The following is a 15,674-nucleotide window of genomic DNA, read 5'->3' as shown; positions in this document are numbered from 1 at the left end:
ACATCCAGTTGTGTTTGGGCTTTGTTCTTGCCTTTGGTCGGCGCTGTGCCTTTTTGTTGCCCATATGATCTATGTCTCTGTGCTGAAAAGGTAATTCCTGAGAGGCTTGTTTCGTGCCTCCAAAGAGGTGTTTGTGTCAATAATTCTAAGTCAATGCCTACCTAGAATTTATCCTTAACTCTTTGAAAAGAACCCGGCTTCTTATACGATATGCACTAAATCATAACAGCCATTCTCTCAGGCTGTATATTGCTCGCTTCTTATAGTGTACCTTTGCCTTCAAACTCTAAGTATACCGGCTAGACTAAATCACTGGTTCACTACTTTCATTCACCTACTCTGGCGACCATTAGAAAGCCTTTGCAGGTTTTTGTGAGCCTTGCCTGGGAGAAGACGGACCGGGGCAAGGGCAGGTGTTGCAGATGGGAGAGCTAACAATGAATTCACCTATTAGAGAGGGATAGCATCCTACCATTCTGTTGAGATCTTCTGTCCATTCATTATTGACTTATTACTTAATGAGCATGTGCACAGTGACAGATGGAGTTTAACAGACTTTAGTTAAATGGGCAGTTGGACTCCAATGCACCACGACATGGATCAACATGAGTGAGGCACATAGCTCTCCCATAAACAAGAGTAAACTTATAAGTTTACTTTATAAGATAAGGGCTGTGATAGCACTGTTGGCGAGGAAGCAGTGGCCATCTGAACGGAGGAGAAAGGAACAGATCCATGCTGGTGATTGGCACATCAGGAAGAGCATCAGGATAAAAGAGACACAATGGAGAATGCTGATAAAGTCCCTACCGTAATTGCCCTCCCAGATGAAACAAATGGAGTGTGCTTGAGAAGGTTAAGTGTTACAGGAACATGTTTTGGTGTTGCTGAATGGCTGAGCCAAGCTGGCTACTTACCAGCCTGAGAATGATTGCAAATCACAGGCCACAAAGCTGTGTATAAATTGCTGCAGCCTCACTCTCCCAACACATCGCCCCACTCCCTCCTTGTTCTTCCCACTTCCGGTGGGCTGGCCAGCTGGCTGTGGGTGTATTGGCAGTCAGTCCTACACTTGGATTTCCCTCCGTCTGCCACAGTTTACTCTAAGCTATTTGTCTATTTCACACTCTGGTCACCTTCTTGGGAGCCTCTGCCTCTTACAATGCTTCATTTTAAATCATGGCATTGATGGGTGAGGGATCCTGTTTGTTCCTGGTCTGCCCCTCTGCTTTGGATCTCAGTTGCTGAAGAACAAGAACATGCCCTCGGTGCATCCTAAGCACCCAGCACCTGGTTGGGATTCAGTGATGTGTTTTTCTTTTGATTGGATGGGGTGAATCTATATCACATATTGAACTTCATTGAAATGATGGTAGAGTCATAAAGAAAATAGAAATGTGGGGCTGGAGAGATGGCTCAGAGGTTAAGAGCACTGACTGCTCTTCCAAAGGTCCTGAGTTCAATTCCCAGCAACCACATGGTGGCTCACAACCATCTGTAATGAGATCTGGTGCCCTCTTCTGGCCTGCAGTCATACATGTTGTATAATAAATAAATAAATCTTTAAAAAAAAAAAAAAAAAAAAGAAAAAAAAAAAGAAAATAGAAATGTGGAAGGACATCTATATGAAAGGTTAATTTGAGTGTGAGCATAAGATTTTCTGTAAGATGAATTGCTAAACAATCTTATTAATAAAAAACCCGGAGCCAGATATTGGGGTGAAAACTGAGAGATCAGAGGAAGAGAACAAGCCAAGCCACAAGTTCTTACTGCTAGGAAATCCTCAGCCCAAGAGAGAGCTACTTCCTGTATACTCACCCCTATATGCCTTTCTGTGCCCTGCCATCTTACTTCCTTTCTCTGCCCAGCTTCATCACTTCCTATTTCTGCCCAGCTCTATCACTTCCTGTCTGTCTGTATAGACCTCCACACCTCTATGATTAACTAGTGCTGGGATTAAAGGCGTGTGCCACCACGTCTGGCTCTATTCCCGGTGTGGCCTTGAACTCACAGAGATCTGGATAAATCTCTGCCTCCCAAATGCTAGGATTAAAGGCGTGTGCTACCACTGCCTGGCCTCTATGTTTAATGTACTAGCTGGCTTTTTCATCTGATCCCCAGAGAAACTTTATTGGGGTGCACAAAAAAATATCACTACAATTTACCTTTTCATTCTGTTGCAAAGAGACCCATACATGGGATTCTGAGGTGGGAAGAGGGAAGGCAGAGATAACTACCAAGGACAAGCTAATGTTCCTCTCTCTCAGGGGCACAGTTACTTCCATCTTTGGCCCTGGTTCCCTCTTGTCCCAGGTTGTTTCAGGTGACAGAATGAATGCTCCATTTGGATTTGGAGCAAGATGCTAAAGGCAATTCAGTTCAGCATGTGTATAAACATATCCGCTGAAGACAAAACTCAGGCCAACTATAATTCTACATAGACCATGATGTCCCCTGTGTCTTTGATGCAATTGATATGAAATCTGTAGAATAAAAATCCTTCTATCCTGTGGCCTGCCAGGTGTCCGGGAGATTTGATACTCCCTTCTGTGTCTAAAGATCCAGGAACAAAACCAACTCTTTAGAAAGTATGTTCAAAACTTATGTACCAATGATTTTTTCAAAGGAGAGAGCATTCTAATACTAAGCCGAACTCTTTATTTAACAGTAGAATAAAAGCCATTTTTCCTCTCTGATTCCTGATTTCAACCACATAATCCTTTGACAGTGTGATTCAGTAGTTTTTGACACATCTGGAAATGGATGCTTTCCCTTCCCTTTGAAAAACAGCTTTCCTAATCTGTTTTACTTTAGAGATAACAAGATCCCTCTGCAAAGCAGTTACTTTATTAAAAAAACACCCAACAAGCATAAAGGGCACATCTAAACCTACAGCCTCACGGTTATCAACTCTCAGGTTTTTCATAAATATCCAATGGGCCCTGTCAAGTTCAAAACAGTCTCAGATGGAAATGCAGGGTTTTGTTAGGAAAAGCACAAATATCCAGTCCTTCATGTCCAGAAACAGGCATATCAATGCATGTGATGCCAAAACGGTTGTGCAGGGAAACACAAGGATGATTTCTGCTTTGTGTAAACGGAATTAAAGTGGCTGCTTTTGAAGTAGGAACCAGAGTTGGGGGAAGGTGGAAGCTCAAACAACAACTTCCTCTTACAGGAACAGTCATGGAGACACACGGCCAGCTGCCTCCTCTGCTCAGATCCAGTGGCTCCTGAGTGTAGGTCTGCATTCACCACGGAGGAGCTCTTAGGCCTGGGGACCAGCCCTCAAAATTGCTGGGGCCCCAGAACCTGCTTTCTACAACAGCATTTCAGCCTGAGGATTGGGGGCCTTAGAGTTATCTACTCTCTACTGGGCTCCATAGCAGCATATGAGTGGTTTGACCACCAGGTGGCGAAAGGTGCCTGAGGAAAGAAAGCTGTACACCAGCTGCCATCAGAAAAAGTGAAACAAACACCTCTGTATTCCGTCTCTCCCAGTTGATTCTGGTTCCATGTTAACACAAAGTGACCTCTATCATATGTATGTGTCCATGATGTTAGATGCCCTAACAACCAGGGTTAACTAATTCTGGTTCTCTCTCTCTCTCTCTCTCTCTCTCTCTCTCTCTCTCTCTCTCTCTCTCTCAGATCTACTCTTGGGAAGGAAGAAACACAAGGCAACAAAACCAGGATAAGGGATAAGAACTAACATAACAAAGAAATTCTGAATATGGCCAAGCTCTTAGGCAGCATCATGAGGAGTGTTTAGGGCTAGGAAGCCTTGTTCTGAGGTGAAGTAGAGAGCACTGCTGTCCCGTTCCTATGTCTCCATGGATGAACTAGCTGTTGAAACCTCTCTGCTCTGACCTCCTTATTTGTTGAACTGAAGTAATAGCGTCTTGCTCATTGGTTCAGGGTCTCTATAAAGCAGGAAGATCAGAAGACCCATGCCATGGCTTGGGCTACAGCACCAACGTCTCTGTCTTCTCCCTTACATATCTACTCTGCTGACAGCTAGCAGGATGCCTTTCAAAAGTCTCCTCACTTCTGACCTTTCCTTCTCCCCTCATCCAGATAAGAGCGATGTTAGGATGACCATAGTCAACACCAATTGAATTCCTATGGCTTGGGTGGGGGGCCTTACACTGATCTTCAACACACCCTTTACTATTATGAACCGCAACACACAGGGAAAAGAGCCCGTAGCATGCCTGCTTTGTACAACAATTATAAAGAATAGTCCCAGGGCCTCCTTCTTGTGAGCATCTCTAACAACCACAACCTCATTTGAAACTCTGACTCGACTTTGTGTGTGTAGGGGATTGTTTAGGTTTCTACATATAGTTACCAACAGTGACACTTGTTTTTTTTCTCCCTTTTCAAGCCATACTTTTATCTTACTTTCTTCTCTTGATGAGTTGGCTAGAACAGAAAACAGGGCTCCTGGTACACATCTTGCCAATCTTGGAGGAAAAGGGCTCACATTTTCATTGTGGTATACACTGTTTATTGTTATAGAAACCACTTTATAAAATTGAGGAATTGTCCTACTATTGCCAGTTTGCTAAGGATTTTTCCATTGGTTACCATAGAAACTTAAATGCCTTTTATACTTATAATCTATAAACTGATCTGTGTTTTTCAATAATGTTAATCAATAAATCATACTGTTTTTTTTACAATTATGTATTTTCCTTCTGATTCTCTTACAATGTAATTTTGTTGGGAGATACTATTATCGTTTGGTGTCTGCTTGGTAGACTTTCTCATATTTCATCTCAAAATTTTATAACCATGCTCATGAATATATCTGTGCTCATGAGCTTGCTTGTTTTCTGACAATCTTGGTGAATATAACGTTTATGCTAACTTTACAAAATGACCAAGGGAGGATATTGTACCTTCTATTTTCTGGAATAATTTTTGTTGAGATTACAATGATTGATTTTCTGAGTGTTTGGTATCATTTGCCAGTGACATACCAGCTCCAGGCTGGGTATGCCCTACTGAGTGTGATTTTCAAACAATTAAATCAATTGCTTATAAGACTATTTAGGTTTCCTATTGTTTGATCTTTCTTTCTTTTTTCTTTTTTTTGGTAAATTATCAACTTCCAGTAATTTGCCCATTTCATTCTTAAATTTAGTAGACCAAAACTGTTTACCTTCTCTTTCTGTTTTGTGGTGGTGGGGATTGAACCTGGGGTCTTGCAGATGCCAGGCAAGGACTCTATGATGGATTTTATCCCCTGGACTCTTTTCATTTTTAATGTTGGGACAGGGTCTCCCGGGGAACCTACACTGGCCTTGAACTCAGTCTGTAGCCCAGATGGTCCTTGAACCTGTGATCTTCTCACCCCAGGCTCTAGTAGATGTGGTTCCAGGCAGCTCCCCCAGGCTCAGCTCTCTCTATCTTTTTAATCTGTACAGGATCTGAGTGAAGTCTGTTTCTTTGTCCCTGACAGGACTTTTATTTCTGAGAAGGTATTACTCTTGATAGGGTTATTTGTGCCTTCTCATTTGCTTTTGTAACTAGCCTTATAAAACATTTGGTAATTTAACTTGCCTTTTTCAGATAGCCAGCTTTTGTGATTTTGTTCTTCTATTCTATTGATTTACTTCCATGCCATTGTTTTCCTCTGCTACTTCATTTGGTCCCCCTTTTTTTTCTTATCACTATGGTTAGGTCTCAGGAAGCACATATGTCCAGAAATGAGCTCAACCTGGACTATAGAAGGACTTCTGGTGGTTAGATAAAAGCCAGCATCCCTCAGGAACTTAGGAAGCAGGTACCAGCCTGTCTGCCATAAGGAGTAATTTCTCTGACCTCTTGCAGAAGGGACATGTGGCTCTCCATTGACATGTGCTTGTGGTGCTTATCAAAGTCCCCGCTGGCCTCCAGTCTCCTTCAGTCCCTATTTACAAGTAGCAGTTATATATTTCAAAGCCCCCACACTCCTCCTCTACCCTAAACTCCCAGGCCATCTCCAGCTCAGGGCTTCCTTCCTCCCAGCTCTCATTGTCTTTATAACCTCTATGATTTTCCATGCTCTGCTTCCCTAGCCCAGGCCATGTCCAGTCTACTTCTTTCTCTCTTTGCTCTGGACTGTTCCAGATGTCTCTGGTTATTCTCTCTCGTCTCCTGAGCTCTGTTTCTCTCTCTCTCCCCCTTTTCTCCATCCCTCTGTGTGGTGATATTTTGTTCATGCTCTAACAAATAAAGCTTGCCTGGAGATCAGAGTGTAGAGCTAGCCACTAGTTAGCCACAGAGGCCAGGCAGTGGTGGCACACACTTTTAATCCTAGCTCTTAGGTTCTCATGCCTTTGGTCCCAGCACTATGGAGGAGAAAACAGGAAGTGATATGGCTGGGCAGAGAGAGGAATATAAGGTGGGCGGAGCCTGGAGCTCACCCCTTTCAGGCTGAGGAGTCATGAATTAAGAGGTGGCTGTGACTTGCTCCTTTGTCTCTCTGATCTTTCAGCATTTACCCTGATATCTGGCTCCTGGTTTTTGTTATGAAGACTAATTGGTATTTGTGCTAAGCCTCCCTCCTTGTCTGCTTTCTGTTTGTCTCTTATCCATAATACCCTTCCACCCCCTATCATGGAGCAGCCACTTTGGTGTTTTCTTAATGTTGCCCCTTTGTATAGCTAAATAATTTGGGGTTGAAGTTTAACTAGTTAACTTTCAGGATCTATCTGGAATGTGCTAATTCAAAGCTGTCAGTGTGTCAGCATAATCTTCTTCAGCTGTATCATATACATTTTTATGCTCAGTGTTTTTTTAAAATTATTACTCAGTTTAAAATAGTTCCTAACTCCTAGTTCCTTTTTATGCCCAGTGTTTTTTATTATTTCTCAGTTCGAAATAGTTCCTAATTCCTACTGTAAGGTTTTCTTTCACCTAGATGTGATATGTAAGTGTATTTCCTAGTTTTCAGTCATATGGTACCTCCTTTTTGCAATTAATGTCCACTATGTCACTATATTATGAGACTATATTGTGTGTAATTTTAGTCCTGTGAAAATTTGCTACAATTGGTTTCACAGCCCAGGATAAAGTTAATATTTCATAAATAAACATACTTGCTACCTCCAAGAAGCTATGGTGTTATGGAGGTCTTACTGGTCATGTGAATGATTACAGAAAGTAACAAGACATACTAACAAGACATAAAGGAAGTATAGCTCAACTATGACATCTCTTGGCTATAGCACATAATATGGGGGAAAGGGACAAGGTGCAAAGAGACGTTAGGATAAGGATGTGATGCTAGAAACATGTGAAGGAGACCACACTCCCTTCATCAGGTAGTAGGTAGATGTTGAGAATGATATGCAGGGACATAGAGGAGCTGTGTTTCAGGTAGACAGTCACAGGACAGCTCTTTCTAAGGCACATGCAGATTCAACCCTGTGCACTTGGTACCTCCTAACGCTACCATTTACAGGGCTGTACCTGAGGATAAAATTAAAGTAAACCTGACCTAAAATAAGAGCAATAAGAAGGTACACCCACTGAGTACTGGTTTCGTGCCAAGCTCTATCTATACTTGGCATTTGTTAGGTCATTACAAGTAATTTTAAAGTAATTATACCATGCAACCATGAAGTACTAATGGTGAAAGTTTTAATGATGTTCATTGTACTGAGCTGCTTATGGGAAGAGTGAACTGAGATGCTTTGAAAAACAGAGTTGGGAAGGAAGTGCCAAGAAACCACACTCAGTACATTTACTTAACCAATTAACTTAGATATTGAATCTTTTTTCAGATGAAGTAAAGAAGCATTTACATTTAAATGATCCCCTTTGAACTTCGCTCTCTTTTTGTGTCTAAGCATAACAGAGTCTACATACACTTTCACTTACCCAAGGACTCTGGTTGGGGCCACATGGACCCAATGGTCTCCTTCTCTGATAGCTGTCTCATGGTGTCAGAAATAGAAGGCTTCACACTGTTGGCAGCAGGCTGATCAGTATCCGGGGAATTTCTGTATCTCTCAGCTTCTTGCTCAGCCTTTGACAAATTCTGGTCTACAAAGAGTGTCCTGTCTTTGTTCTCGGTGACTAGTCAGGATGAAGAACATCTATTAGACACAGTACCGGGATGGCTGCCCCTTACCCCTTCCATGCAGCTTACCTGTCACTGGCTTGGCCTTCTGGGTGCTCATCCTGTGCATCCACCTCTGCCTTATCTGCTTAGCAAACCTGGCAGGGTTGTCCCACGGAATGTTGAAATTCTCAATGTCTGTCTGACTGACCACCTCGGCGGGCTTGAGCTGTCCTGCCTCGTCCACCTCTGAGAGCTTCAGGCTCTCAAAAGTAAACACCTTGAAGGCTCGTTCTACTTCATTCCAGCTCAGCACTTCTGCAAGAGAGCAGGCCCCCTGCCTTGAGGAAGGCTCTTATTAGTACCTGATACAGGGCTGACCCAAGGGCAGCTGAGGAGTGCCAATGGTTCATGCCATGATGGGTGCTGACCTCACTTAAAATACAGACTTCAAAATTCTTCAGCAAATATTAAAGGGTCCGAGTACTAAGAAAATCACAGTTAAGATGTAACAAATCCAAGGGATACAGCCAAACAACTTCATGGCTTGATCAGTGTTTGGTACCCATGTTCACTTGACTGAACTTTCCACGGTACTGTATTGATTCAAATACCATATATTTTAAGATTTTGTTTTGGCACAGATGGCTTTTGAAATCTGTCATTTGTGTTTATGAGACTTAGAAGATTTCTCTGTAAATTCAGGTTCAGAAAAAGCCTCCTTTGAGAACTGTTACTTTCCATATTTGTGCTTCAAAGTTTATCAGAGCTTGGTTGTCTCTATTCCACTGCATCCAGCACATAGTCACTAAGGAGCTATTGAGCAAGGAAGGCACGTGACCTGATGGACAACCTCTGAAAGGTGTTCTGGTTGTTGCATGGATAAAAGACTCCTAGTGAAAACACATAAGGCGGTTGGGATGCCATTGAAAGAGCCCGGGGTGCTGTGGTGGACCAGCCTGGGGTGGCACTGGGCCATGGCGGATGTGGGATGTAAGTGAAAAGGAAGCAGGGTGACTGCAGGGTTCAGTCTGTATCAGAGTCCCAAGAGTAGTCTGAGATGAGCTGGGATTCTCGATGTGCGTGTGCGTGTGTGCGTGCGCGCGTGCGTGCGTGCGTGTGTGTGCGCGTGTGTGTGCAAGTCTTTTGATGTGCTGTTGAATCTGGTTTGCAAGTATTTCCTTGATGAGTTTAATATCTACATTCATTAGAAATACTGATTTATAACTTCCCTTTCTTTAAAAAAATCTATGAGAATGTCATACATGCATATAATATATTTTGATCATGTTCACCCCCAGCCACTCCTCTCTTCAGCTTCTCCCTTCATCCCCTGGCATCCTCCTCCCTCATGTAATGGCTCCTCCTCCCTCCTACTCCCCTTCCTCCCATGAGAGGAAGTTGTTAGCTTGGATCTGCTCACTCTTCAGTGGCATGCTGACAAGGGGCTGTCTCTTCATCCCTCTACCCCTAGGACTAGGGTCAGTTATGGCTCAGAGAAGGCACATGAGCTTTATATGATGTTTGCCTTCCCTTTAGCTTAGTAAGAAAAGGTCCCTAGTGAGAGCATCCAAGGGCCAGAATTTCAATCACAGATCTACACTATTATTACAACCCTAGAACAAATAGTTTAGCTTGCCAGGATTTCAGATTTCTTATCTGGAAATTCATTTGGACTAGGTAAATTCTGAAGTTCATTTCAGTTAGGAGATTTTATGGTTCTACAATATATCTCTCTTCATATTTCAGTTTCTGTAGCTGGCAGTGTAGCTCAGTGGTAGGGAAACTACCCATCAGGTGCCAAGTCCTAGATTCAATCATCAGTACTGAAAAAAAAAAAAGAAAGAAATTTAATTTTTGGCTATAAATACTGCTTTCAGAAGTCCATCTCAGGATGATGTTGGACAGGGATTTTTAATTACTCCTCATCACACCATTTTTTCTTTCCTTTCCACCCTCCTGTGCAGGGATGATTCAAGGAAGTGCTCACAATCCACCAAGTGGATACCACAGTCAAATTCAGGTGACCCATATTTTCTGTGTCTTCTCTTTTAACCGCAAAGAATTGTGGAGCGACTCAAGGTAAAGAGATAGAAGAAAACAATCTACCACCTATCAGTCCTCAGTGAAGAATGGGCAAGAGGCATGGCTATTGTGAAAAAAAAAATAAAACTGCTTTGTAAAGAGGGGTGAGGAGCATCCTGGATTCCCAGGAAAGCGTCCCAAAGGAACTGGGAGGCAAAGACATGCAGAGAGAGTTTAACACGGAACTTGAATATGGGACACCGACAAGAGTGGCGTGTATTTAAATCTACCTCTCACGGTCTCTTCTGTTCTCTTTGACCCTCACTATGCTGCAACCTGGGGAAGAGCCCCAGGCTAACCACTTGACTGAATTAACAGATGATGACGGTCCAGACTTCAACATCCTCTGTCACATGAAGAGCGGAAACACAGCGGCCCACTTAGGCAGAGTTCTTCCTCTTTGTTTCTAGTGATGAGGTGCAGTTACAAGGGTCCTGGGGACTTCCTAATCTGCTACCCAGAATCATTTGGTGGCTGTATTTTACACTGGAATATAATGTATTTTATTAGCAGCACAGATAGACTGATTGACAAGTACAAATGTGTCCAATGTATTGATTCAGGCTGGATAGAAGAAGGATATTTCTTGGTGGTGGTGGCGCACACCTGCAGAGGTAGGCGGATTTCTGTGAGTTCAAGGCCAGCTTGGTCTACAGATCAAGTTCCAGGACAGCTGGGGCTACATAAAGAAACCCTGTCTTGAAACAAACAAACACACACACAAAACAACAACAACAACAAAAATAAAACAAAAACCCCCCAAAAAACTAAAAACCAAAACCAAAAACAGAGGAGGAGGAGAGGGAGGAGGAGGAGGAGGAGGAGGAGGAGGAGGAGGAGGAGGAGGAGGAGGAAGACTTCAAGTTTCCATTGAGCATAATTCTAGAATTTTTAAATGACTTATGCTGCTTGAAACTAGAGTATGAGACTCCAGACTGACAGTGCTCAGTTGGGGCAAAGTCGTCTGCTCAGACTTTCTCTTCCTGTTCCTCAGGGAATGCCACTGTGCTGTGTGGTTTGTGTGGTTTTCTACAATCATAAAGGGGTTCATTCCGTGATGAGGCCTTTTTATTTTTCATTTTTTCTTTTCTGGGAAAGGGACTATGGTAACTTGGGATGGAAGGTTTTTGTTCATCTTTATATTTTTATAGATATATGAGCCATTCCTCCTCGTAAGTAGGATGGATTACATCACCCTTAAATGATGCCAGTAGGGATGTGGGATACAGGGACTCAGGGAAGTGTTGTGGTTAAGGAAATATAGTGGAAAAAAACCCAGTACATCAAATTGCAGAACGCTACACATCAGAGCTGCCACATGACTAGTGACAGCTCTGTTCAAGGCAAGAGAGTGGTAACTTGTCAAACCTCAGTCTCTGGAAAGCCTTTCAATGATCAAATTGGTTTTTTTTTGGGGGGGGTGGTACAATTTAAAGGGGACACGTGACTATTAAGTTGAATATATAAAGCAATGAACTCACCATTTGTACAGAAATGCATAAGCTCGTGGATGGTGGCGAGTCTCCTAGTGCTGTTCCATGGAGGGGGTAGAGGGAACTGAAGGAATTCCCACAGTGGCAGCCTGGACTGCATCTCCTGCTCAATTTGAACTGGGTCAAAATTCCTCTGGTCCTTACCAGAAAAGAGAGAGAGAGAGAGCAACATGTCAGCAAACATTAAAGAGAGCTGTCAAATGCCTTATGCATATGGAGAAGGCTAAACATGATACCCCCATTCTCATTATCTGGAAACAGGGGAGATCAGGGGTAATTGAGGATGACAAATGCAGTATTTGGGATAAGGTCAAAAAAGCTAGTTTTCACTTTTCCAGAAGTTTCTGGAACACAGAAACAACTGAGCCTTCACACTTGGTGATAAGCTGCCGAAGTTTCTCGTGCATTATCTACCCCATTTGAAATCCTCTGATGGCCTCTGCTAGTATTTTATAGCAGCAGCTATTTAAAGCAAATGCCCGTGATGTTTTTCAAGATTCACTTTTATTTACGTGTATGTGGGTATGTCTGTGTGTAGATGCCACTGGAGGCCAGAAGAGATCCCCTGGAGCTGGAGTTACACACAGTTCTGAGCTGCCTGACATGGGTTTTAGGGACTGAACCTGGGTCAGCTGCATCAGCAGTGAGTAATCTTAACTGGTCCAGCACTTCTTCAGCACCTGACCATAAACTTTTAATGCAAATCTAATAGTGGTGATAACCAAGTCAGTGGTTAACTCGAACTCTGTGACGAGGCAAGTGTTCTTTGCTGACTTGCTTCTCCCCTATTAGCCCCTGTTTTCTGAGCCCCCATGTCAGCAGGTATCTATTCTATATCAGTTCATTAGCATTGGTTGACGAGATCGTCCACCACCAAGATCCCCAGAACTAATGAACCATAAACACACCTCTTCTCACCAGCTATGGGAGGGAGGTGCCCTAATTATTACCTTCAGTGCATACTTTTTGTGGGCGTGGGCATCGTGGTAATTCAGTAGGAGAGGGCCTTTGGGGGCGGCTTTGCTTTCGCTTTCTCCTTCACTTAGGAAGATCTCTTGGAGATTCTATTTAAATTAAAATAATATCAATGTAGTGAGATAATGCATACTGGTTTTCAAAGTACAAAAACTTGGGATTCACTCTTGTTCTGACCTTCTTTTCCTTCTCAGATAGGGAGAGGGAAGGCAGGATGGACACGATGTGAGCTGCAATTCTGTAGTCCAACCCATCTGCTCTGGGGGGTGGCTCCACCAAACTCGGGGGCATGAGGTCTTCCTCAGTTGCTATGACCTATTGAGGAAAACAGCTGGGGGTGAGTGGGTTAAACGTCAGTTCTTTGCTGATGCATTCCCATTACTCTTAACAAGGAGGAGGCAGGTCCACTGAAATACTGGCGCCCATGGCAACAATGCGTCCCCGTTGACAAAAATAAAAGAGAAAATGCTTGCAATCCCTGCATTAGATATCATTTAAATACCTGCATTAAAATAGCTAATACCAGCTAGAAGTAGAAAGCAGTAAACTTGACAACAGTAAAAGTTACGATACAGATTTTTTTAAAGTACTCATTCTTTCTCATAAGGCCCTGAAAATAGTGCTCACAAAACTTTGGATTCAGCATATACTTAAGCATATGTTTACTACCTGCCGGGTACTGTGTGGTATCTGCACACATAGTAACTCCCATGAGCCTCGCTGCCACTACCTAGCATATATATCATTTTCCATTTGATAGAGAATAAAACAAAGGTGAGTGACTTAATTGTTTAATCCAACTCTTCATGTTTTAAACCGAGAAATAGGGAGTTCAGGCCAAGTCATTATTCATTTTGCTTGTTTGTTTTTTGTTTTGTTTTCAAATATAGAGAAATGTAGAATAATGAGATAAATAATAGATAATAGTTACTTTAATGTGGGCAAAGCAAGGTCTAGAAGGGTTAAATGCTCTGTTCAATTTTGCTTGGGTAACAAGTAAAAGAAGTTGAAATACAACTAAATACCTAATATAGACATTTAATAAACAGTCTTCCTTTTTGCTTTTAACTATTAGCATCATTGTTATAATTTCATACTCTTCTACATGGTTGATCAGCTTTGGCAGTAGTGACATTCTGGATTAGTTATTTGTATTTTTGGGGGGAGTGCTGCCCTGCACACTAGAGTATTTAATGGCATCCTTTCCATTGTTGTGAACCCATCTCCTCTACTCACTGCAAAGTGTCTTCAGGGGAGTCACATAACTCCCTGTTGAGAATCACTGCTCTCAGAGAAAAGAGTCCTAGGTTCTTTACCTTTGATAAATACCCAGTCTTTCAAAACACTCACTACTGTTGCTATTTTTTATCTTCCAGTTATCTCATATATTCATTGACATCGTAAAGGAAAAATTAAAACTGCTCTACGTCTGAAAAGCTGAACTCTTACATCTAGTCCTGTAAAATGGCATCTGTTATTTCAATGTTTGGTTTTCTCACCCCTTCAACTCTCAGGTCTTTATTCATCCCACACATATCTACCAGGAGCCTGTCAGTCAAGGGGCAAAGTGGGGCTCCTCAGCCATCCTTCTGGTTAACTGGAACTTAGTAGGTACTTATGGAATAGTCACTGTTTTGAGTTCATTTGAATAAAGTAGGAGAATCTGGTAAATAAAGTCATGAGAATGCAATATTTAGAGGTTTTAGAGACTCAAGCTTTTTCGAATACATTGACATAATAAAACCTTCTAAGGTAAAGGAAACTGTTAATGTTAACTGTCTAGAAAATGGAGTCAGTACACATTTAAAAAAATACCCTGGAGGTAACAGAGATGATAGAGTCTAAAAGAGACTTTAAAGGAAACCTTGTATAGGCATGGAGAGATGACTCAGTGGTTAAGATCCTGGCCTTCCAGAGGACCTGAGTTCTGTTCCCAGCACTGAGGTCTGGTGGCTCACAATTGCCTGGAGCACCTGCAGCAGGGGATCTGATACCCTCCTCTGACCCCCGTGGGCACACACCTACCCAGTGGTGAACACATACGCATAATTAAAAATAAAGTCTTTTAAAAGAAGGAATGTTTATGTCATGTGTGGCCATGTATGTGCCAGGGAGAGAACCTCTGTGACCCAAGGACAAGAATAAGCCATTGTGAAATGAACTAGAGAAGTTACAAATTACAAATGTGCTTGCTAAAACACAATTTCAATAGCAGACTAGACTCCAGGGAACAGAGGAACAGCAGGGAGTTAAGCTAGAAATCCTCACTCAAAAAAGTAGAAAGAGGCTGGCAGTGGTGGCACATGTCTTTAATCCCGGCACCTGGGAGGAAGAGGCAGGTGGATCTCTATGAGTTTGAGGCTAACCTGGTCTACATAGCGAGTTCCAGGGTACCCAAAGCCACACAGTAAGACAACTGAAAGAGATCAAGGGAATACAAATTGGAAAGGAAGAAGTTGAAGTATCACTATTTGCAGATGATATGATAGTATATATAAGTGGTTGCAAAAATTCCACCAGAAAACTCCTACAGCTGATAAACACCTTCGTCAAAGTGGCTGGATACAAAATTAACTAACAAAAAATCAGTAGCCCTCCTATATACAAACAATGAGCTAAGAAAGAAATTGGAGAAACAGCACCCTTTACACCAGGCACACATAATATAAAATATCTTGGTATAACTCTAACCAAGCAACAAGAACTTCAAATCTTTGAAGAAAGAGATTGTTGAAGATATCAGAAGATAGAAAGATCTCCCATGCTCATGGACCAGTAGGATTAACATAGTAAAAATGGTCATCTTACCAAGAGCAATCTACAGATTCAAAGAAATCCCCATCAAAATTCCAACATAATTCTTTACAGACCTGGAAAGAACAATATTTAATTTCATTTGGAAAAACAAAAAAACCCAAGATCCTAAAACAATCCTGTTCAATAAGAGAACTTCTGGAGGTATCACCATCCCTGATTTCAAGCTCTACCACTACAGGGATATAGTAATAAAAACCAAATAGTATTGGCATAAAAACAGATAGGCTGATCAGTGGAACTGAATTCAAGAC

General features: G+C 42.2%; 1 protein-coding gene across 3 annotated transcripts in view; it reads right to left on the bottom strand.

The window, feature by feature from the left end:
- Spag17 (sperm associated antigen 17) overlaps positions 1-15,674 on the bottom strand; it is a 236,522-nt gene that overhangs the window by 109,290 nt on the left and 111,558 nt on the right. For all 3 annotated transcript variants that reach the window (XR_013052267.1, XM_076574715.1, XM_076574716.1), the window contains 5 exons: positions 12,784-12,921; positions 12,582-12,695; positions 11,620-11,770; positions 8,144-8,371; positions 7,873-8,070 (listed from right to left, as the gene is read on the bottom strand). Coding sequence is in view for 2 of the 3 variants with exons in the window: in XM_076574715.1 (XP_076430830.1) it covers positions 7,873-8,070; positions 8,144-8,371; positions 11,620-11,770; positions 12,582-12,695; positions 12,784-12,921 (829 nt within the window). In the remaining variant the exon portion in view is untranslated. The remainder of the gene's footprint in view (positions 1-7,872; positions 8,071-8,143; positions 8,372-11,619; positions 11,771-12,581; positions 12,696-12,783; positions 12,922-15,674) is intronic.

This window comes from Peromyscus maniculatus, chromosome 6 (assembly GCF_049852395.1).
Source record: "Peromyscus maniculatus bairdii isolate BWxNUB_F1_BW_parent chromosome 6, HU_Pman_BW_mat_3.1, whole genome shotgun sequence".
NCBI lineage: Eukaryota > Metazoa > Chordata > Mammalia > Rodentia > Cricetidae > Peromyscus > Peromyscus maniculatus.
The sequence above is the reverse complement of the archived record's forward strand: the minus strand, read 5'-3'. Positions and strand labels throughout refer to the sequence as shown.